Source organism: Chaetodon auriga, chromosome 15, assembly GCF_051107435.1.
Source record: "Chaetodon auriga isolate fChaAug3 chromosome 15, fChaAug3.hap1, whole genome shotgun sequence".
NCBI lineage: Eukaryota > Metazoa > Chordata > Actinopteri > Chaetodontiformes > Chaetodontidae > Chaetodon > Chaetodon auriga.
Window position 1 is genome coordinate 23,651,673 of NC_135088.1, and position 24,534 is coordinate 23,676,206.

The following is a 24,534-nucleotide window of genomic DNA, read 5'->3' on the forward strand; positions in this document are numbered from 1 at the left end:
TTATTGTTGTGACTGAGTTCCTAGGGTATGACCTCTGCCTGGCTTGGATTGTGATTCTTGCCTAACCCTCTGTAAGTCCCCATTTCTGCGTACTTTTGACTTTTAGACCATTTGTTTGTACACATTTTAGCCTTTTTTTTCTGGATCCTTGTCTGTAATTTTTGTGCCACTGGCTGATTGTTTTGTTTATGACCTCAAGCTATTAAATAAACTTTGGAACTCTGTGGACCTCAACTCAGTGTTTTTGTCTGATCCTTGCATCACAGTAGAAAAAAAGGCAAAAATTTGGCAAACATCGAAGTCATATCTCAAAATAAGATTCATATGTACCAAATGAGCAACACATTGCAACAGCTGAGCTCTTCAACACTGAAGCTGCAAAAGCATTAACTGAAGAATATTTATGGACAGATGCACATTTATAGTCACGGATGTGCGATGTGAGACTTCAGTGAAGATGATGAGAGTATGTTTGCCCAGTGCCACATTTTCTTGCTATTTTTACTCATATTCCAGTGGATGTGTAACTCTGATGGTCATATAAATGATGTTCTGCACACAGCTTGATTCGTGATTCACAGTAGAACAGTTGCAGAGGAACTGTATGCCTAAAGGCTTCAAAGGTAGCTGAAAAACACAGGAAAATGTACTTGCCCCTGCTTATTAGTTACTGCCCTATAACACAAAATCATTACATTTTCCATTGTGACGTCGATTACTGATACCAATAGCAAGGGTAACTTTACCAGATGCAGAGGTTTGAGACTTTAAAAACCTCTAAAAACCATCCAGATTGAAGGCTTTGTGTTGGAACAGAAGAAGGGGATTTTGGTTCATGCTTGACTTAGCGTCACACACAGTGCCCGTAGATTTTTCAGCAGCACATTCATATCCCACAAATCCTACATTTCTTTTTCAAAAGGTGCTTGTCTATTGTGAGATCTGGTGTGTGTGTGTGTGTGTGTGTGTGTGTGTGTGTGTGTGTGTGTGTGTGTGTGTGTGTGCGTGTGTGTCTGAAGAACTATGCTTAAGTCACAGTCATGTTTGTGGAACAAGCTTCAAGTCCAATATCCTGTCAGTATAAGTATAGATTTAGTTAGATTTTGATTTAAGTATACATTTAAATAGGGTCAAGCAGAAGTTGTAACTGAGAAGAGACTTTGTTTTTGTGTTTTGTTGGTATAAAATTGCATTTTCAGGCTATCATGACTTGATCAAAAACATACTATCATTACAATATTAAATGTGCACTTCAACCATTTTGGATTGTAACTAATTTGTATTTTATCCACCAGGGTCCGTATTCACAAAGCTCCTTAGATTCCTCTAAGAGAGCTCCCAACTCAGCCTTAAAATTTCTAGAAAGGAATCTTAGCTTAAGAGTGATTCAGGAAGTGTCTGAGAGCAACTCTGAGCAAGGAGGGTACCGGAACTTTGATCTTAGTGAGGAGGTGTGGTTGACCCCGTTGCTCAGTATGACGCAGTCTTCTAAAAGCTGTGATTGGTTGTTACAAAAAGGAAAAAGACAAAAAAAAAAAAAGAAAGAAAAAAAAAATGCGCTCCGCACTCCTAGTAAAGAATGGACAGTAAAATCAACCAATCATATAGCTTGGACTGTATCAAGAAATTCTAAGTCGTCCTTTTCATTTCATTTTCCTTTTCATTAGCAAACCAACCTTATTGTGTAAATTAGTAGAATGTCCCTTTGAAACACAGTGTTACAGTACGACACAAAAGAGCACGCTGTGTTATCTCTCCCTTTAAGTTTTTATTTGGAAAGAGGGAACTGGAATGAGTTTTAAACCAGTCCTCAGATTTGGTTGTGCTCACTGGTGACCAGCCCCCTTTTCTCTTTGCTCCCTCCATTGCCCATTCAAGAGTACAGTGAGCAGAGGTGAGCTATATGAGTCTTGGAAGAGAAGCAAGTGAGAAGCAAGTCTTTTTCTTCTAAGGCCCCCATATTCTTTGTTCAGTCAGCAGAACTATTGCTTTTCAAAAAATAACCAGTGAAAGTGACACAACAACAGTGGTTACAAAATGTGTTGTCTCCATCAGGGATGATGTCATTGCTTTTCAAATGATTTTGGAATTTGAAATGGTTCTTCCTTCAAAAAAATGTCATTTCAGTGAGTTGTTAATGCTGCTCTGATTGAAACATGAGGGGAAAACAGATGTCTAGAAGCTCTGAGACTAAAAAAAGTTTTATGTGAAAGCCTTAAGTTCCCCCTATCCTCTTAAAAATACCAGTCAAAATACACCAACGCTGTTGCAGTATAAGCCATTGTGTGGACAGAAAAGCTCATGAAGTGGTGGTGGATGCTATGGGTGAGACTATTGTGAATTCTGCAAGGGCGAAGGCATGACGTGCCTTCACCATCATAGGATTCATAAACATGTAAAAAGTCCTGTTAGGAAGGTTAGCACCAGCACTATTTTAGCCACACAAAAACGCACAAAATCTCCTCATGTAAACAAAGGAGATAATAGTACACACTGTCACAAACTGGAGCCAAAAACTCTGTTTCTCATATGCCAGCACTGTAATGGACTTTTTGAATATCTTCACTCTGGAGGTAGTTTTCCATTTTCAGTGACCTAAAACTGTGTTTGTGTGTTAATAAAAGGCCAAAACGCACCGAAAAAGCTGTTTTGACAAAAACCCATGTACGTGTGAATTAGGCATTTGTTAAGTCGTCTCCTCAGTTTTCTTGTTCCTGGGTCTCTGTTTCTATTAAATACTTCCTGTCTCCTGCATTTGAGCCCAATGTACTCTGCTCTCTTTCTCATGACACAAACATAATTTTTGCAGGAAGGTACTCTGAAAAAAGGAGAGAATGGCACATCATTGCTTAAATATTTATCGACCCGTCCATCATGTTAAAGTAAGAAATGGTGTTATTTTGATAACCTGAGAAGGATGAGTGCTCAGCCTCAGCGTACTGCCAGCATTACAACGTATTCTGTCACCTGTCAGATTCTGTGACCTGTAGCACCGTAACAACCACTCTGTGTTCAGGTAAGAGCAGTGTGCATGCAGAAAAATATGATGTTTATTTATTTGATATTTGCTTAATGCTGAAAAAAACTGAATATTATTTGCAGCTTTTTGTTTTTATCTCTGCAGCTTTTGCACCATGCAATATGATTCAGGACAGTTCATAAATGTCAGAGAAGTAACTAAATATGTGTGAAAGCTCTACACCGTTTGAGTACAGAATCTCTGTGCTTTAACTATGTCTGCATTCGCCACCAAATAAAAAACAACTAAAAAAGATTTGAAAAGGGACTGAAAAAGGATTCAGACTGATGAGCTGAGCTGATAAGATTTGGATCTGGACTCAGTACATACAGATGATACTGCAGACCTGAGAGGTGATGAAGCAGCCTTCAGTTAAACAGGATGTAGAGCCAAAGCGTTGGCTTTATTCCAGCATTCCAGGCTTTGTTTCTTTTCTGCCTGTTTGTGCAGACTTAGAAATAAAACACTCGGATCTTGACTGTCTGCACTAGATAAATATTTCCTTTAGTCATTAAAAAAATTCACTTTTTCATCTAAAATGATCTTGTTTAAGTAATTATGCCACAACTATGTCCTTAATTTTTTTTTTTTTTTGAGGACAGGCAGTGAGACTTGTCTTCTTGTTTATCTATATTCCCTGGGAAACTCTTTGACTAGACTAAAAGCTGTGAAACATCAAAAAACAAACCGGGATCATCTGAGCAGCAACAGCACATAGTCTGTGACTCTCCCTGTCCCTTATGTAGATAATAGATTCATTACTGAAGGGCTAAATGTTCATGTTAAGGGTGTTATTTCAATCATTTTAACTATACATCAACTCTGAAAATTAAAATATCATTATCACTACCAGTTTTATCTTGTCCTTGTTTTACATTTTTAAAGGGTAGAAATCCTATTTTTGAAAGGATCTGCCACTATATCCTGTAAAGACCATGTGCTATTTTTATCTCCACATAATTAAATAATATGTTAGCTGGCATGAAATGTCAATACCAAGTCACAAAAGAAAAGCTCCCCTTTTGTCCTGCTATACTGCACACATGCATGAGAGCTCTTTTCATCCCTGCCTCTGTCTCCTTCAAAAGCAGTGCATTGAAGCAGATGATGATGTAATGTGATGCACTATGAATGTGTATCATGAACCTAACTTAACTTCAAGCTCTGGTGGCTGTGGGGCACTTTATGGGTAAGCAAAATGGACAATTGCATTGCCTCTGTCTGAACAGCTTGCAAGCATCAACAGAGGAAATGTCATCACTTGTGGCAACAGAGGGAGACTATTGACTGACATTTCTGGAGATCCATCGTCCAGAATTAGTGACACGCGTACCATCACAGAGTTGATGTACTTTTTTCTCTGTCAGTCTGTCTAAAAACTCATCATGCTAAAATGGCTCCACATCATGGCATCTCAATCCTTCTCTACATGGCGGACTTTTCTAAAAAATAAAAAGCGATGCATGTGGAGCTCACACAGAAACAAACCGCTTGAATACTGTACATACACATGCTTGTCTCAAAACCGTTTTGGACATGAAATATGAAACTTTGCTGGCTTCATTGAGCTGTTAAAGTGATTTACATAGATGGCTTTACACTTTATTCTGACTTGACATGACTGTGACAGAAAGATCTTTGCATGTTTGCGTGATATTTGCCACCGCCTGTGTGAGAGGAAGTGGTATTACTGCTAGAAAACAGCTATGAATTGAAAAATTTAATCACATCAAGGAAGAACAGTGTTTTCTGTTCCATCATTCGCTGTATCACTGATGCATTTTAAAATGTATTTTGCTGTTAAAGCCTTAATTATTTACCATTGTTCGGGGTTCACTCTCTTCTCTCATATTCATTTATTCATCCATGCAGTTGGATTTTGGAGGAGGGCTGGTCTGTTTATTGCTGTGGTTGTACAGCTTTTTTATCCTCTTCTACACTGCATCATGAAGGGAAACCCTTACACCAATCTGGCATGAGAAGAACTGTAAAACAAAATCTGTGTTTCAAAATGTATTAAACTGATTTTATTGTTTTAAAGCAAGCAACATGATACTTAAAGTTAAATACTTAGTACAGGAATCTTAATAAAGCAAAGACATACAGTTAATCTCTACCTATACTTATTTAGCCTTGTGCTGCAGCTTGTATATCCATCTGATGACATTTAATTCTGATTTTCACCATGTTTGAACTTTTACAGAAATGTTATGTGTAGAAATGTAGGATTGTTGTCATGCCTTTCAATAAAAGTGACTCCGACCAGCTAAATTGCCAGAATCTTTACTTAAGGCTTGAATGTCTAAAAGGGGCTCGACTGTATGCTCATACTCTGTATGACCACAACAGAGGAACATGAATCAGGATAAGACTGCTAACCCTGACTCAAGGAATTAACCAGAGGAGATCTGCTTCACTCAGTAAACTTCAGATTGTTGAAGCTAAATGAGCTCAACAGTACACCACTAAGTGATGCTGTCTTCTATTGCCTCAGCTGGACTGTTCTTTCAATGTGCATTGCCACTGAAGTCTGTTGCTTTACATTTCAGCTTTTTCTGCATATATCTAGCAGCATCCATCCTGAATAAGTTATGTTATTCTCCACCCAATCACCAAGCTGAAACAATTTGTATAAAACATATAATGACTACAGAAAACTATTTTGAAAAATACACATACTAATATTCTGCACATTTGAATCTTTGATAACAAGGATATTGTATTTAACATTGACTGTTCTTTCAACATTGATTTAACACTGACTGTCATGTAAAAATGACTTTTTTAGCTACTTTCACATTGCAGCTACTGGATTTTTTGTTAACATTATTTTAGGGAGCATTTTTTGCCTTGATAGTGACAGGTGAAGAGGTAGGAAATGGGGAGAGAGAGATGTAGAACATACAAGGATGGAGTCAGACCAGTAACAGTTTCGAGCATGCAGCCATGCTGCATGTGCTGTAACTATTTGTCTATCTGCTGCTAATAACACAGTAAAACAATTAGCCATCACTGCAAAGGCATTTCTACTTATTTGTTTATCAGTTTTTAGTTCTATAATTCCTCTTTAGCTAATATCCACCACAAAAACATTACAACACAGGACTCTTGACAGTGGCTGGTGAACAATAGGTACAGACAGGTGAGGTGATATGGTGCACAATAATGAACCCGATCATAACTTTACTTCTTGAAGAAGACATTATCCTCCTCCCAGAACCAGGTGTACGTCAGGTTGCGAGGGTAGGCCTCCGCCTGGCAGGTGAAGAAGGCGTCCTGCGAAATGTTCACTGTAATGTTCTCTGGTGGTGAGACAATAAAGGGAGGGCCTGTTGGAGAAAAACACAGTCTTGAAAAGGAGATACTGCACGGACACTTTGCCTCATTAGAAATGTATGATGATGGATTTTGTCAAAAAGGCATTGAGAAGATTTCTCATCACATATTATATTTTTTCTTGGAAGAAAATCCATTTTTGCTGGTGTGGAACCTGAAATTTGAAAAATAAGGAATAGGCCTGTCAATTTTTACTCAAAATTCAAATTAGTGTTCAAACACAGAAGAAAAAAAATCACACATTCAATCTACAATCAGTAGTAGAAGCAGTGGAGGCACCACAAACACTTTTGCCAGGTGAAATTTACTCGCGTGCTGAAGCACACATAAAAATCAAAGAGGCCATTCTAACTGGCTATCGACAAGGGATGCACCCTACTTTTTTCCCCTTTTAATGGTAAACCGTGTACAACAAATCTGTGTTGACATCAGCAAAGAAGAAGTTAGCCACTGGGCAGCAGAATCCTGCAGTGCCTTTGACTAAAGGGGCTAAGAGATCTAATGGAGCTAACAGCTAAAGGAGATAATAGAGCTACCAGAGCTGACAGCTAAAGGACTTAAACACGCAGCAGAGTGTCTGTTAGAAGAACTTTAAGTACTTAACAGTGAACTGCAGTTTGTCACAACACAACATGTGGTCAGTAAATGAAAACACTGAAGTACTTCAGCTGAGTACAGTCTAGAGGTAAAAGTACTTTGAGTTTGAAGTTGACATTAGAGACACCTTACATCAGTATTTATATTTCACCAAACTTCTGTCAGATATGAAAGTAACCAGATACATTTACTCCAGTTTTGTACTGAAGTACACTGTTGAGGTACTTGTACTTGATAACAAAAAGTGTATGTAACTTTCTTGATTATAAAATGCTTTATACAAATTATGTCACTAACAAACATGATTATAACAAAGTACAGGAACAACATTTTGATCTGGAGATGGTTTACATTCACTTTGGGACAGTTGAAATTGTTTTTCAGGATGGTTCCAGGACAGCGGTGGTCAAAAGTTAGTCTAGAGGCCTGCAAATATTGTACAACCCCACATTGTAAAAAAAAAAAAAAAAAACCACAATCATTTGCAAACAAAGTGTGTTAACCAAAAAACGTTTTATGAAGTATCCCTGATCCCATGTAATAATATCCTCCATACAATCATGTGTTCACAAAGTGCTGAACCTCATTCCATCCTCGCTTGTGAACGACTGGGCCTTTCGAGGATGCCCCTTTCATACCCAATCATGATACTATCACCTGTTACCACTGAACCTATTTACATGTGGAATGTTCCAAACAGGTGGTTTTGAAGCATTCCGCAAATTTCCCAGTCTTTTGCTTCCCCTCTCCCAACATTGTGTGACTGTGTGCCTGTCCACCGTAAGGCAGTCTGTTCTTTGTCTCAGAACTATGTAAAAAGACAGCACATACAGGACAAATACTGATCCTTTTACTGTCCACAGCATAAAACTAATGTGTGTGATGCTCTGCTATCCTGCAATGAACCTGACTGTACTGTCCACATAGGGAGCATGGATCCAGTGTGACATTCCCAAGGATATCGCACAGATTTTTATGTCTATGTAGTTTTTTATGTCTCTCAGTGGGAACTTCCCACTCAGCCACATCACATCCACTGTAGACACAACACAGGAATTAGTTATGTACTGGGTAAAGGCCATGTGGAGTATTTATGGTCATGTACACATTCTGTGTAGACACACAGGGATTAACTTGGGTGTATCCATTCTGCGTGGACATATCACATACTTATTTTGCACTCAGTAGAGGATTATGAAAATTTATTGAGTGATTCTGTGCCAGATGGATCATCCTGCTTGCATGCATGGATACATTTCTACCATGATTCTTGATTTGCAGTCACATCCTAGCTGTGACCATAACTACAGTCATATTCGGAGTTTGATCTGGAAGCTAAAAACAGCCTATTCTACCTTCATCTACTTTCAGCTACTTAACACCCTCTCTGTGGTTGGATTTGTCTGAGAGTATCACTCAGCACTTTAATGTGTAACTGTAACTGTGTGGATTTAATTCTTTCAAGAAAAGAGAAGGATCAAAAGACGGACAGGAAGATGGTCCAATCGTACAAAAAAAGTACCAAAGTACAAATGTCAGCCTCTGTTGCAGAGGAAGCATCAATGGGCCAAATGAGGTCATTGTCTGAGCTTGCAACCGATTAAAAGAGTACTAAGAGTCTACTGAGGGTTAAAAACAGAAAACACAGAACCAAAGCTTTGTGCTCAAGACTAGTGGGAGTGGTAAAAAGGAAGGAGTTCCACCAAAGCCTTAATACCTTGGCTGTGCAGATGACTGATGATGAAGGGATTGATGAAATGAAAAAAATGGCTGAGGTGTCCTCTGAGTTCAAGGCTGAGGAGTCAGTGGAGTCAATTTGAGAAATGCTAAAACCAAAGTGAAAACGGGGAATGAACTGATGTTCAGTAATCTTGTTTTTGTTTCACATTAGGTCAAGTAAAAATGATAGCTGCCAGAATCACCAGAAGAGGAAAAGCATCTGCCTTTTAGGAGCCTTTTTAACATTTGGCTCGAATGAGTTTCAAAACTCCTCAAGAAGAGGTCAGAAAACCTGGATTTCAATCCACCAAGAATGCTTCTTGGATGTATTTACACTTAGTTTTGTTTAGATCCTAAAGCTATGCTAAGCCAAGACACTTACCCTCAAGTGCTCCTGTCAGAAATCAGTCTATGAAAAACACTCAAAGTTCTTTTACAACGTAAGTCTGTATTCACACACACATTCGACAATCAAGATGGCGCCGTGGATGGCTGCCTCGGTGTGTTGGTGCGCGTTGTTTTGTTTTGTTTTGTTTTGTGTTTTAAACCTGTTTTTTGTGACGGTACCCGGAGCTCTTTCACCAGAGGAGAGCTCATGAACATCAGGGGAGCAACACCCGAGGATTTATTTCGTAAATTTCTGCTCCCAACAGTGGAAACTGATTCCTGTGTACAGGCAGAAACTAAAGCTCTGCAAACCTGTAGTGAGGACATCAAGGAAGTGGACCAGCAAGGCTGTGGAGGATCTCCAGGTGTGTTTGGACTCTACTGACTGGGATGTGTTCAGGACTGCTACCAACAGTCTGGATGGGTACACGGAGGCTGTGACGTCCTACATCAGCTTCTGTGAGGACTGCTGTGTTCCATCACGCACCAGGGTGAGTTACAATAACGACAAACCCTGGTTCACAGCCCAACTCAGACAGCTAAGGTTGGCAAAGGAAGAGGCCTTCAGGAGTGGGGACAAAGACAGATTCAAAGAGTCGAAGTACAAGTTTAGCAAGGCGGTGAAAGAGGCTAAATGACTACTCTGAGAAGCTCCAATACCAGTTCTAAGCTAAGGACTCTGTGTCTGCCTGGAAAGGGCTCAGGCAGATCATCAACTACAAGCCTAAAGCCCCCCACTCCATCAACGATCGACGCCTAGCCAACGACCTAAACGAGTTCTACTGCTGCTTTGAAAGACAAAGGGACAGTCCAGCAACCATCCCCCACGACACCTCCCAACAGCTCCAGCTCCAGTCACCTCCACCAATGCCCACCTTAAAGCCCCCCACCCACCCACCTCAGAGATGACCAGAAAGCAGCTGGACCAGATTCTGTCTCCCCATCCGCCTTGAAGCACTACGCTGATCAGCTGTCTCCAGTGTTCACAGACATTTTTAACACCTCACTGAAGACATGTCACGTGCCAGCCTGCTTCAAGTCTTCAACCATCATCCCTGTTCCCAAGAAGCCAAGGACCACAGGACTTAACGACTTCAGACCCATCGCCCTGACCTCTGTGGTCATGAAGTCCTTTGAGTGCCTTGTGCTCTCACACCTCAAAGACATCACTGACCCTCTCCTGGACCCCCTGCAGTTTGCCTACAGAGCCAACAGGTCTGTAGACGATGCAGTCAACTTGGCCCTCCACTTCATCCTCCAGCACCTGGACTCCGCAGGAACCTACGCCAGGATCCTGTTTGTGGATTTCAGCTCTGCCTTCAACACCATCGTCCCAACTCTGCTTCAGGAGAAGCTCTCCCAGCTGAGCATGCCTGACTCCACCTGCAAGTGGATTACAGACTTCCTGTCTGACAGGAAACAGTGTGTGAAGCTGGGGAAACACATCTCTGACGCAAAGACCATTAGCACCGGATCCCCCCAGGGCTGTGTTCTTTCTCCTCTGCTCTTCTCTCTGTATACAAACAGCTGCACCTTCAGTCACCAGTCTGTCAAGCTCCTGAAGTTTGCGGACAACACCACCGTCATCGGACTCATCTCTGATGCCGACGAGTCCACCTACAGGTGGGAGATTGACCATCTGGTGACCTGGTGCAAACAGAACAACCTAGAGCTCAATGCTCTAAAGACAGTGGAGATGGTTGTGGACCACAGGAAGAACTCAGCCTCACCTGCCCCCATCACCCTCTGCGACTCCACTATTGACACTGTGGAGTCTTTCCACTTCCTGGGAACTATCATCTCCCAGGACCTCAAGTGGGAGCCGTACATCAGCTCCCTCATCACGAAAGCACAGCAGAGGGTGTACTTCCTACGGCAGCTGAAGAAATTCAGCCTACCAAAGACAATGATGGTGCACTTCTACACAGCCATCGAGTCCATCCTCACCACCTCCATCACCATCTGGTACACTGCTGCCACCGCCAAGGGCAGACTGCAGCGTGTCATTAGGTCTGCAGAGAAGGTGACTGGCTGCAATCTCTCATCTCTTCAGGACCTGTACGCCTCCAGGATCCTGAGGCGTGCAAGAAATATTGTGGCTGATCCCTCTCACCCCGGACACAAACTCTTTGAGACACTCCCCTCTGGCAGGAGGCTGCGGTCCATCAGGACCAAAACCTCACCTGTAATTCTTTAATAGCTTATTTTTAGTAGATGTGTCATACACCAACCACCAAAACAAATTCCTCATATGTGTAAAATCTTACTTGGCAATAAAGCTTTTTCTGATTCTGATTCTGATTCTGATTCATACAACAGCATGGTTAGACAGCTCATTACAAACATTAACCATTCACACTGCATCAGAAGCAATTTTGGGTTCAGAAGTGCGAGTATACTTCAACACGTAGACTGCCAAGGCCAGGGATCAAACCACTGACCGCCTGATAAGTGGACAACCACTCTACCTCCTGAGTCACAGCCACTCCTAGTCGTATTAAGAGACTTGGGAAAATTAATTATTGCATTATTAAAACTGCCAAGGTGCAAATGACAGTGTAAGAATTTTCCAGCAACTACTGAACTGCATCAGCTGCCAAGCCAAATTACGCCGAAAAAAAACAAACAAAAAAAACCCTGTTGTTGAATCTCTCACTAAAATGCATTCGTTATAAGATTTCAAAATAACATTTATTTTGTTTGAAGATGATTTTAATTATTCTTCTTTTAGTTTCAGCAACATATTTGGACAGCTGTCGCTCAGGGGGTAGAGCGGGTCTTCCACTACTCAGAGGGTCAGTACACCTTTAGTCTAAATGTCAAATTGTCCCTGGGCAAGACTGAACCCAAGATTCCTCCTAATGCTGCATGTGAGTGAATTGTTATCGCTCCTGATGAGTAGTGGCACCTTGCATGGAGCCTCTGCATTGTAAGTCAAACAAGTGGTCCATTTCTTATCTCTTCATTTTCTGCCATATCTCTACCACACTTGATAATAAAGGCAGAAAATTCCAAACTAATTAAAATATGTTTTTATTTGAATGAATAAATAAATAAATAAATAAATAAATAAATAATACTGGTTGATTTTCTCGATTGAACTTTTGCAAACTGATTCAATTCAATTGTAATAAGCACAATGACTTTGTATATATGCACACTAATAGTCCATTATCATTGTAACAATTGACAGTATTGCAAATTTAATATAGGTCATGTAAACAGCATAATCCAGTTGGACTTTCTAAATTAGGCCTTATTCCGAATGGATCATTTTCCAATTAAGATATGGGATATGGCAATATTTTTTAGCAGCTTCTTGTTTGGACACATATACAGCGCATTTGAAACCCGCATCTCAGTTGGGGTTTTTACACACAGCCTCTTTCGTGTTTACAGTCAGCTTTGCCTACCTAACAGTTTGCTCCCTCTCCACAGCTTACTCATTTTCTTTAGCCATGTAAACATCTTAGTAGTTTTGCTTAGTGTCTTTTTGAGGTAAGGGTAAACCAGAATATCTAGTGCATGTATGTTACCATTATAGAGCACTGTAAGGATTTTCAGGCTAACATTTAACCTTATGTAGAGCAGTTTACAATATCAGTGTTTGATGGAAGAATATTAAATATTGTATGATTATGAAATATATCAAATTATATTCATCATTGTGGTAGTGAACTTTGCAGTACAATATCATTTCACTTTATCCATTAATAGATTAGAATTGTTCACATGGCCATAATCTACTACCAATGCCAAGTTCTCTTGGAGAGTGTTTTATCCTCTATGTACAGTATAGTTCCAAGACAGAGTACAAACTGCAATGCTTGCTCCAATTAGGATGACTGCCAGGAAATGTGGAAACTGAGCAGTACCTTGTCAGTAATTTAGCCCTTCTCTTTGGCATTCCTGTCATCTGAAATCCCTAAACACCAATCTCTGAATATTACTCAGACTGTCAAATATAAACATCCACCTGTGAGACAGCAATCATTACAGACTGGTTCATAATAACCTTTGAACACTTTCTCCTGACGATGAATGTACACATACCTGTAAACACCACACACACACACACACACACACACACACACACACACACACACAGATTTAGCCTCATATTTCTTCCAATTTATTCATGGCTTAATAAAACACAAAAAAGATAGACAAAAAATAAAAAGCAAATAAGGCACACACACACACACACACACACACACACACACACACACACACGCACGCATGCATGCATGCATGCACACAAACACATAAACACATATAACTGAGTTGAGCCAGTGTTGCAACTAAAAACTGCTAGTCCCATATGCTAGTTCTGATCTGTAGCCCACGGCCTGATCCTTTAACAGGCAGAGCATTTCCATCTGCCAGCCCCTTAGCAGGACAACCAGGACTAGCCTTGTGCTGGATGCATGTGTTTGAGTGTGTGTGTGTGTGTGTGTGTGTGTGTGTGCGTGTGTGTGTGCACGCGCGCGCGCGTGTGTTTGGGTGTGTGTGCCAACCCGCCCTATTTGGAACCAGCTGAGGGCTGGAGATTTGTTGGCACTGTAGTCTCTTAGCTGATCTGCAGCTCAGTGGCTTTCCAGGAGGGCCTCTATTAATCCGTCTTGCCCGTAAATTATACAGGACAGGTCAAACCACCACTCTGGCTCGGCCCTGGCTTTGTACTCAGTCACAAGTAAATATGTGATTTCTGTGAATATGTTCACCGTCTGTTCTCTGAAGAATGAAACTGACAACCAACATAAAAACTACAGAAACTGATCTCTTGAAAGCAAGCTGACACACAAAAAAAGTCATATTCATTGTAAGGAACAAGGTAAAGGGAAGAAATTCATACCAAGCTGACAAGCTGTTATGTATTGCTCTATACCTTTTATAATAATAATTTAATTATCTTATTAATTAATTGAATATTTAGTTTTGCAATGTAAGCCGAACAAGCAACTATTGTGAGCTTTCTATCTATGTTTATATCTATGTATAGAAAGTTTTACAGGATGGGTTAGAGTGTCCAACTGAATCAAAATCTAAGACTTGTCATCCTCACTGAGTCAATCCAGCCAGCTACAGCTACAGTGAGTTAGGTAACTGCCATTTTCACAATAGCCATATTTCACTAATATGGAGTCATTTCCATGTCCTAGCATTTTCCTTAAAACCTTAAAAGTCAACCTCATGATGCTGCTAGGGTAAAGGTCAGAGCTTTAGTTCTCATAGTCCAGTCTTGCTCTGTCATTCTTCTGCACAACTTGCACTTATTATGAAGAGTGCATGTCTTTCATTTAATTTAATTTAATTTAATCACTTCACTAGTCAAATCCTCTGTAGGACAGTTCATTCCTCTCTGGACTGGGTTCCACCCCATGATAATCTTCATGATTTTTAACAGTTGTTTAATTTAGCGATATTGCTTACTTTGATCACTTTAGACATATTTTTTTTTAGTTTCATAAATTGTCTCAATTGTTAATTGTTAATCTAGGACTTTTACTTACTTTGCTTACTCTATTTACTTTATTTTTTAGTTTTCATAAATTGTGGGTGTCAATGATTAATTCTATTTTCAATTAATTCTATTAATTGTTCGCCTGCTGCCATGTTTATACCTGTGATCTTGTTGTTCTGTCTAATCCATTGTACCAAAGGCTCAATAAAAATTGCAAATAGGATTGGATTTAGGGGACAGTCCTGTCTTGTTGATCTCTCCAGTTAAAATGAGTCCGTGCGCTTCCTGTTGATTTTTAGCTTAGCTGATGGTTTATCATAAAGGGATTTTGATGTATTATTAATTACTTGATTGAAACCAAATTTCTCCATAGTGTCAAATAAGAATTTCCATCTGACTGAGTGGAATGCCTTTTTCGTCATCTAAACTAACCAACATGGCCTGTATTTTATTTTTATTTATATGTCTGATAGTTTGTAGAGATCTTCTAATATTAGCGTGTGCCTGACGTGCAAGAACAAAACCTGTTTGATCCATATTGATTATACGGGGTAAAATTTTCTCAAGTCTTTTTGTCATAATTGAAGTAAATAATTTATAGTCCAAATTAAGCACACTAATTGGTCTGTAATTTGTGCAGTCTAATTTGTCCTTACTTCCCTTAGGTATAACTGATATAATCGTTTCTTTCCATGACGCAGGGGTTTCCCCTTCAGTCAGGACCCAGTTGAATGTTTTTATAAAATAGGTGTCAAAACCTCCTTCAGTTTCTTATACCACTTTGAACTGAATCTATCCACACCTGAGGATTTATTAGCTTTGAGTCTTATATGCTTTAAAAGTCTTTAATTTCCTGAATTTGGTGGTAAATTATCTTGGTTTTGGGTCCCTTATCTTGTATATTGCATTGTCTGCCTGTTGTTTTCTTAGCTTGTATCCTAATAGTTTTGATTCTTCGTAGTATTTTTGCTTTGTGTATAGCAATTTCTTTTGGATCTCTTGAGAGTATAACTCTTCAATCTGATTTCTTTTTTATTTCTATTTTAACTTTTGGGTCTGTTGACTCTTTATGTTCAGATCCTAGGTTTTTGAGTTCAGTCTGGAAGGTCTTAATTTCTACCTCTCTTTGTTTCTTAAGAAAAGTCGTCACTGGTCACTGCAATCACCCTCCCTCTCATTACTGCCATGCCCAGGTCATTTTTAGGGACAAGTAGAGTGGGCAGTGATCTGAGAGGTCCATTACTACAATATGGCAGTCTTGTACTTTGCTACTGTCTGTTCCAAATATTAAAAAATATTCAATTCTAGAATATGTTGAGTGTGGGAATGAGTAGAAGGTATAATCTTTAACTAATGGATTTAGGTGTCTCCAAATATCAATTAATCCTATTTCTGATAGTAGTAAATTCATTTTCTTTGTTATTTTTTTGGGGTGAGATATTCTTATTCCAGTTGAGTCAAGGTTTGGGTTAAGCGGAGTATTAAAATCACCAGCAAATATTGAAGTCCCCTGTGCTTCAGTTGTGATCCTCTCTATTACTTGGGTATAGAAATTTGGTTCTGAATCAGGAGGGATATACAAATTTCCATCAACCTTCCCACAATCAGTATGAATCTACCTTCCTAGTCTTTAATAGTAGACATATGTTCATATGTCATCCTTCCTGAAATTAGTATTACTGCTCCCCTAGTGTGTTTAGATTTATTTTAGGAGGAGAAGACATATTTAAACCCCTGTCTTTTGAGTTTTTCATGTTCAGCTTCCATCAGGTGGGTTCCCTAGTAGGCTCTGCATTTTCCCATCACTTCATGGGCATAATCATGGTCAAAGAAAATTGGTTTGTTGTTAAGATGAATTCTCTTTTTCCAAGCCAACTTCAATACCATTTCTTTGACATCATGCTGCTGAAAGTTTATCACAATGGACCGAGGTGTACTGTCAGGTCCCGGCTTCTGGGTCAAAGCTCTATGAGGCTGCTGAATCTGCAGGGACATACCGTCGGGGAGAGCCAGCTCCGTGGTCAGCAGGTTTTCCATAAACTTTATCATCAAGTCGCCCTCCAAGCCCTCCGATACACCATAAACCTGGATGTTGTTTCTTCTGGACCTACTTTACAAATCAGTGACTTTGTCTTGCAGCCTGCGTTGCTCTTTCAGCAGACTCAGCAGAGCCTCTTAAGTTGCAGCGCCGCTTGTTTCCATATCCGAAATGCGCTCCTCTGCCTCACTAATGGTCGTGACCTTGAGCCTGGTCCCGACTTCAGTTAGCTTCTGGTTTAGCTCATGTCTCAGCGTCGCTAGCCCGTCCTTGAAGTCTTTCTTTAAATCTCCCTTGAGGTCAGAAATAACTGAGTGAACGTCATTTTTGAAGTCGTGAATGTTATTCGAGATAACTAACAGTTCCCGAAGCAGCTTGTCTTTAGATTCGCCACTATCACTGCTAGCTAGCAGGTCGCTATTTTCTTTGTAGTTCGGCTCCATTTGTTTTTTGTTAGGCTAAAATTGTTCAGTTACCCTCCCTCTCCGGTTCGTATGGTCTCTTTTTTGTTTCCCCCCACTCATGTCTTGCCCTTCAGAGTTTTCATGCTAAAGTTTCCGAGTTGGGGGGTATTTTCAATAATGACTGAAACGGAGCAAATTACTATGCGTCTATCCTGAGCATGGCTTAACCGGAGGTCGTGACTTTCCATATAGATGATAGGAATTATCCTGGTGAAAACTGAGTGAAAGTTTTTCGTTTAGAGATCAAAATTCGACTCCTTTAGTTCAGACATGACCACTCAACTGTGTTCATGTGGGGCAGCAATCATTAAATTAGATACCCTGGAATGCCATGTTTGCTGCTTTATAATGATAAAGCATGATATCTTTTTTGGTGAGGAGTATCAAATCTAAGTATACTGCACCATTTGATACTGTGTACACTTTCAACTTGTGTGTAAAACAATTAGTGCACTGATGTGTGCATGACGTGGCACATTGTAGACAATAAATGATTCATTTGCTAAGTGTGCCTTGATTTTGTGTGTGTGTGTTTTGAGTGTGGACTGATACAGACAGATCGTTTTACTTACAGAACCTGACATTTCATTAAGAGCTGGAGGCAAACAGCTTGTCCATCCTCTGATTCTTTTTTTCTCTGTAGACCTCTATAAATAATAAAATACTCAGATGTATGAATACAATTGTTATGCTCTATCTAGTCTTAAATGTTCCTGCTATAAAATGCAGCTGTTAGTTGTCCCATCCTAATTTCAGAGTAGTCTAGTCCCACTCCTGAAAGTACAACTACATCATACACTATTTAAATTCTACCCAGCCTGTTTTGTTCTCATGGATGTGATAGTGCACTTGAGGGATCAACTAGCTGATATCACAAAGGTTGTGAGTGTTATACACTTGCAGCGAGATGATATGTTTACTGTTAACTCATTTCAAATGGAAAAAAAACTTTTACTGTTTCACTTCATAGTGATAACGTTGACGTGTCTGTCAGCTGCTCGCACCACTTTAGCTCAGACAGACTTTGGTCCTTTGATTATCATCACCATGACGTAGATGTTTGCAGTTCAAATGTGAATGTCTCGACAACTATTGGATGCATTTCCATCTGGTGCTCAGTAGAGTCTCGCAGAGCAGCTAGCATGATTGTACACTCTTGGTCTTTTAACATTTCTATTTCTACATTTATTTAGCAAGAAACTAAGAGTAACTAAGAAAGCTTTGGAATTGTTGGAACTGCTTTTAAAACGCATCACAACTTATTTTTACATTCATATTTTTACATGCACTAAACAATATACATAGTGTACCTATGGTACCTCATCACCATCTTAGTATTGTCACTGTGAGCATATCGGAATGCTGAGGTTTACATTAAACTTGCTCATAGCACCACTGTGCCAAAGTACAGCCACAGAGCTGCTAGCATGGCTGTAGACTCTAGTGGCTATTTTAATACATTTTTTCCGATAAAATTTTGTAGATCAAAATTTGACTGAGTGAGCAAGCACAGTTGGTTTGGGAGTTTACATAATTACTGTTGCTGTGGCTCAATGTAGATCATGTTGAGTGTCCTGTGGTGTACAGTAGGTCTGGCAGCTTGCTGTGTACATTATTGATGTACCTGAAACAACATTTCTACTAACTAATAGTAAACCCAGAAATATGCTCCATCTTTCTTGATTATAGGTACAGCTGTTTTCTATGTCCTTTCTCTATATGGCTATTCTTCCAAACCACTATCTTCCTGTTCCTCTCTGCTCTTTCCAACAGTAGGCCAACTTGAAGTAGTTTCATTATGTTGTACAAAATGTGTCTGTACACACTGAACTGACTGCAGACATTGAACAGAGAGTGCTAATGAAAATACTTCTAACTATACTTGTAACTATATAAATAACTGTAGTAGTCTAAATGCATATATATATATATATATATATACACACAAACACACACACACACACACACACACACACACACACATACATATATATTCTACATTTGCTTCAGATAATTTAATGTAAATTAAATCAAAAACATGTTATGCAATATCATATATTACATTTGGAGTGCTCTGTCTCCTCCCCTCATTAAAACCGCTGCATTTTAAAGATGAAGAAAGGAGCTGATGTGATTGGCTGCTAATGAAGGCCTGTCCAAACTCCACCTGCTGATACTTTATAACTCCCACATACCCACAAGAATGTGCTCATCCTACTTCATCTATCAAACATTGCATTGCAGGATTTTTATGAAAATCACTGTTTGCTCAGAGGGCATGAATAGATATTAGTATGTAGTTACTGTATTTTGTCAGACCCCTGGATTTAATATGATGTTAGATAGTTATCCACTGCAAGTGGCAGCACAGAAACTAGTACAAGGGTTTATCAGACTCTCATAAATTAGGTTCAGTTGGATGAGTGCTTTATTTTAGTGTGTCTTTTTTGACAGCTGATAGAGGTGCAGACAGGTGGTTTTGGATGGGAGAGGCATCATGTTGCTACAATGATATTTTCTCAGAGAAAATAAAAAATCACCCACAGCAGAGTCTCTTTCAAGGTGCTCTGATAAATGATACTTAATACATCCTGCACGGCACAGATTGTTGTGTACTGTACAATCATTCACACTGTTAGGATTTGTTTTCCTTTCCCCTTTTCCCCAGTGTTTTTTGTCTGTATGTATCTTCCCCTGTCTGTCTAAGCTGGGTGTGTCTCTGCACTCAGTCGGCTCCGCCTTGTCAGCAGTGCACCGGTCGAGCATCAGCCTGATTATGGTAGAGTATTTAAGGAAGACTATCGGCTCTACCTTTTGCCAGACTGTCCTGATTCCTTTGTGGTTTCCGAGTTCTTTCCAGTGGGAGTGTTGATAGTGTTCAGTCAGTTTCTCTGTTGTGTGCTCTTGTTGTTGTTCAGTGTTGGATGTTTGTATGGACTGCCACTTAAGTGCACTTTTTGTTTCAGTGCCTTCCTGCCTCGTCAGCATTTGAGTTGTGCCTCACCCCGTTCTATGGTGCTCTTTTGTTTGGCGTTTTCCACTCCGTGAGAGTGCGCTTTGTGTTTGTTTGTTCCGCTCAGATAGAGTGCCATTTAGGTTTTGTTTTCTCCACCCCTTTTGAGTGTGATTTGTGTTTTCATTATATTGTTAATAAATTCTTTTGTGTCTTTGAACCCTGTCTCCAGTCTGCATTTTGAGTCCAAAACGAAAACTTAAGGCACAGCCTAACACATATATACTTTGTGCAGTGTGTTTTGCTCTCTAGCTAGAGCTGACAGATGTCTGTCAAAGTGAGACATACAATGAAAAAAAGTTTTGAAAATGCAAGGACGAGTACTGTTTCCAAAATCACCTCTAAAAGGTCAGTTTAATTGTAACTAATTATCTGTGTGTACATGACTGTATAATGAACCATGGCAGCTACCACAGACCTAAACCACTGGCTGCATTGAAATGGCAAATGAATATCAGACAAACTTCTGAAATATGACAATAGATAAAACTGAATGAAATCTCTTTTCAACAGTTGGGTTGAAGCAAATAAAACTGATTCCAGTGGAGTGCAGTGGAGCTACATGTCCACCAGAAGAATTCTCAATTATTAAAGCAACAATTAAGACAAGTTGTTGCAAGATGAAAATAAAAAAACTTATGCTGCAAAAATTCAGACAAATGTTTTCACAGTTTTTTATCAAATAAGTTTTTATCAAAAGATTTCTGTGCCATAATAACATGTACAATTTTTTAACACTTCTAAGGCCACAGCAAATAAACATACCTTGTACTAGCAGCCGTGTGGTGTGAATGGCCTCTCCCTGGGGGCTGAAGGCTCGACACGTGTAGGCCCCACGATCCTCCCGGGTGATGGATAGCACCGTCAAACTCCCATCAGACACCTGAACACAAAAACATAAACATTTTACTGTTTAAAGTCTACTTTTTAGGTGGATTTGTGGTGACAAATAGCCTTTACCTTTGGTCTTCCAACCAAAGAACATTCGCTTTATATAGTATCACTGCACAAGATACTGAACCTCAAATTGCTCCTGATGCTGTTTCATCATGTGAGTGTGTGTGAATGGGTGAATGCAGACTTGTAAAAATGCTCTCATCAGAAGGTCAGTGGTCCTGATGCTTTGTGAACAATTAATGCTTGTAATGTGCACCACTATCTAGCCAAAATTATGTGAATGGATGAATGTAGACTTAGGCAGTAAAAGTACTTTGAGTGGTTGTCAGACTAGAAAAGTGCTACATAAATACAGTCCATTTACCATTTATCCACTGGGTCACTCTGTGGCCATATACAGTTAATGCACACACACACACAAACATACCTGTGAACGTTTTAGTCTAAATAAAGTTTTAAAATGTCAAACAAAGATATACAGTATATGTATGTACACAATTCCAGGACATGATATTTGATTAGGCAATATCTTCTTACACCATAGGGCTTAGTTTAAATGCAGGCCAGACAACTTTATTAGTATCATACATTTCAGACAGAGGCAGTTCAAAGTGCTTTATATAGTAAGGTGAAGAAATGCATTACAAATGTAGAAACACAATAAAATACAAGATAAAATCAATGCATATTGATTAATTTAGAAATATATAGAATAGATTAAATATAATTAAATGAAATACAAATAGAAAAATATGAATAATAGTAATAAACCACAAATACAGTTAAAGTGCATTTACAATGCAGTATTAAGATGACCCAAATTTAACAAAAGAAAATCACAGTGCCATAAAGAAACCAAGCATTCAAAGACACAGCAGAACAGTGGGTTTTAATTGAGTTTTTAATCGGTTGAAAAAAGAAGAAGAAGAAGAAAAAAAAAACCATTTAGTGCATTTACGTTTGTGCCACCAGATCCGCTGCATTGTAGCTAAAAGCAGCTTGTTTGGTTTTGACTCGAGGTACCACCAACTCACTGCTTCCAAAAGACCTGCTGGGTTTATACAGTATTCTTCAAGCAGAACTGTTTTTTTGGACCAATGCTGTGACATGATTTATAAACCAAAAGCAGTACTTCTTCTCTATAGCTAATAAGACACCAGTATAAAGATTTAATGTGCTCAACTTGTCTACTGGTCTGTAAGGGGAATCCATTAAAATAGCCCATCCTGCTGGAAATGAAGGCATGAATGGCTTTCTCCAAATCTTGTCTTGATATGACACGCAATTCTTGCGTGTCTGTGAGATGATGATATGTTGATGTAGTCATGGCCTTCATGTGGCAGCTGAAGCTCATACCCAAGTCTATTCAAATATTGAGATTACTAACTTGGCCTTTGTTTTCATAGCTCTGCAATCAAGCTGAGCAATAACTGTCAGTCTTTTTATTGAACTCAAACAAATTCAATTGTATCCAATTATGCACTTTCTCTAAGCACTGGCACAGTGAGTCAGGACCATAGTCATTTGATGAAACAGTAAATATACAAGTAAATCTGAATGTCATCTGCACAGCTATAATAAGCAATGTTATTGTCATGTATGATTTGACCTACAGGGACTAAAAGCATGTTATAATAGTAAAGGCCCAAGAATGGAACCATGAGAGTACTCCATATCATGGTGATCCATTCCGATTTATGATCACTAATGAAACAATATAGCCCCTCCCTTTAAAATACAGTATGATCTGAGCCAACTGAGGCCTGTTCCAAATAATAATAATACCATTTTTAGATAAAGTAATACTGCTGGCAACTGGAATTAAGAAAAGACAGATCTTTAAAGCCTGCTGTATTAAAGCAGGAATACAACTAATATCACAGCACCAGGTATATTGAAAAATATAATAGTGCTTCTCAGTCTCCTTTTTGGCTCAGAATACAATGAGATGTGATACCACTTGGAGCTGTCATTAACTGAGAAGCAGTTAGAAATGCATGCTACTGGTATTGGGGTGGGTTAATGGGGAGTACAGCTAGTGAGCTGTGAAAGCCAAAACTACCTAAAACTACAAGAATCTCACCAAATACACTCAACAAGAAGGACGGAGGGTTTATCAGACAATGTCTGCCAGGTTTAGACAAGGAAGAAGAATGTGTGCAATAAAAAAGCCAATTTATATGGTTCTTCTGCTTCAGTTTTTGACCCCACTGTCCACCATGAGTCCCACAATGTTAAAGGGGTGAAATGCTATATCAACCTATTGTATTCAGTGCCCTGAGTGCCCTAAGTGGTTCAACTTAACATGCAATGAAATTCCAAGGTCTTAAGATGAAATCAAAATTATTTTTCCTTGTCAAATTATTTTTCAGTCAGCTCTACTGTTAGACTGTAAAAGTCTGATCATAGAAGTGAAGACATTTTATGTTTAAGATAACATTATCCAAATCTGTTTTCATTATTGTAACTGCTTTGGGTTTGATTGAGCTTCTTTCATGGCAACTGGGCAGATATGAGGCTCTAATCTGGCAACAAAAGCTGCATCTGAGCTCTCTGTTACTTTTTGGTTTTTTAAGGCAGTAACTTAAGGAAGAACAGTGTGCAAAGTTTAAAGTGGAATGGTTCAGTTTCCCCCTCTATATCTGTGATGCGAAGATAAAAAGAAAAACTTTGGAAGATACCTACTTGTCTAACTCAGACTGTTTAAGCCTCATATTAGCTTTTGTTGAACTTTGGAATGCATTTTAGTTCAGAATGAGGACAGTACATTTTGTTCCCCATCACATCTGAAGCGCATTAGGAAGGGACCATTTAATTTCCAGTATAACAAGAGGAATGAACACAAGCAAAATCTGTTTCAATGTTCATATGGAAGCCTGATTAGTTTTAAGACAGACACGAAAAAATGTGAAACAACATGAAGCAATATGAGCGGCTTTCTTGCCTGCTTCTACTGTTGTTATTGACTTTAAAACAAGAGAGATGTTGGCAGTTTGCCACATTACTTCATTTTTCCAGTCCATTCCCTCAAATAAACAACCACATCTGACAGCAGAGAGGACAGCATGATGCAGCAGCTTCCAGTTTGCATGTGATTTGACAATTTTTCTTTCTCTTTTTTTTTTTTTTTTTTTGGTTTGCCGTGTTTTCACAATGATCCAAATTCAAGCAGTACCACCCAGATCCATCTATATATTTACTCACATGAAAGTGATCAGACTTTGGTATATTAACATCAAATGGTTATACCTACGTCTTCAAGCAGTGTAGAGCACATACTCATGTTAGCAGATCTACAGGTTTTACAGTTGGTCACCAATCTATATAAAATACGGTATAGTCTAGTGACCTGGAGAATGCTGCTGTCTCTGACTTGAACAAATTTAGACAGAACCAAACTGCCATTGCACATATATGAGTTTGGTTTTAGTTTTAAAATTTGTGCTTAATGAGAAAATTAACATTTGTGTTAATAGTATGTGCTGTACAGTATCTACCATTGAGTTCTGCATGTAGGAATGGAAATGACTCCCACTTTTATGAATTATTTAAATGACTGAGATGATTGCAACTGAAAGTTACCATGTATACACTGATCTG

General features: G+C 39.1%; 1 protein-coding gene across 4 annotated transcripts in view; it reads right to left on the bottom strand.

The window, feature by feature from the left end:
* The window catches only part of igsf9bb (immunoglobulin superfamily, member 9Bb), a 129,733-nt gene that overhangs the window by 39,760 nt on the left and 65,439 nt on the right, over positions 1–24,534 (bottom strand). For all 4 annotated transcript variants that reach the window (XR_013078228.1, XM_076750139.1, XM_076750140.1 and 1 more), the window contains exons 5-6: positions 20,803–20,920; positions 6,207–6,348 (exon numbers count right to left, since the gene is read on the bottom strand). Coding sequence is in view for 3 of the 4 variants with exons in the window: in XM_076750139.1 (XP_076606254.1) it covers positions 6,207–6,348; positions 20,803–20,920 (260 nt within the window). In the remaining variant the exon portion in view is untranslated. The remainder of the gene's footprint in view (positions 1–6,206; positions 6,349–20,802; positions 20,921–24,534) is intronic.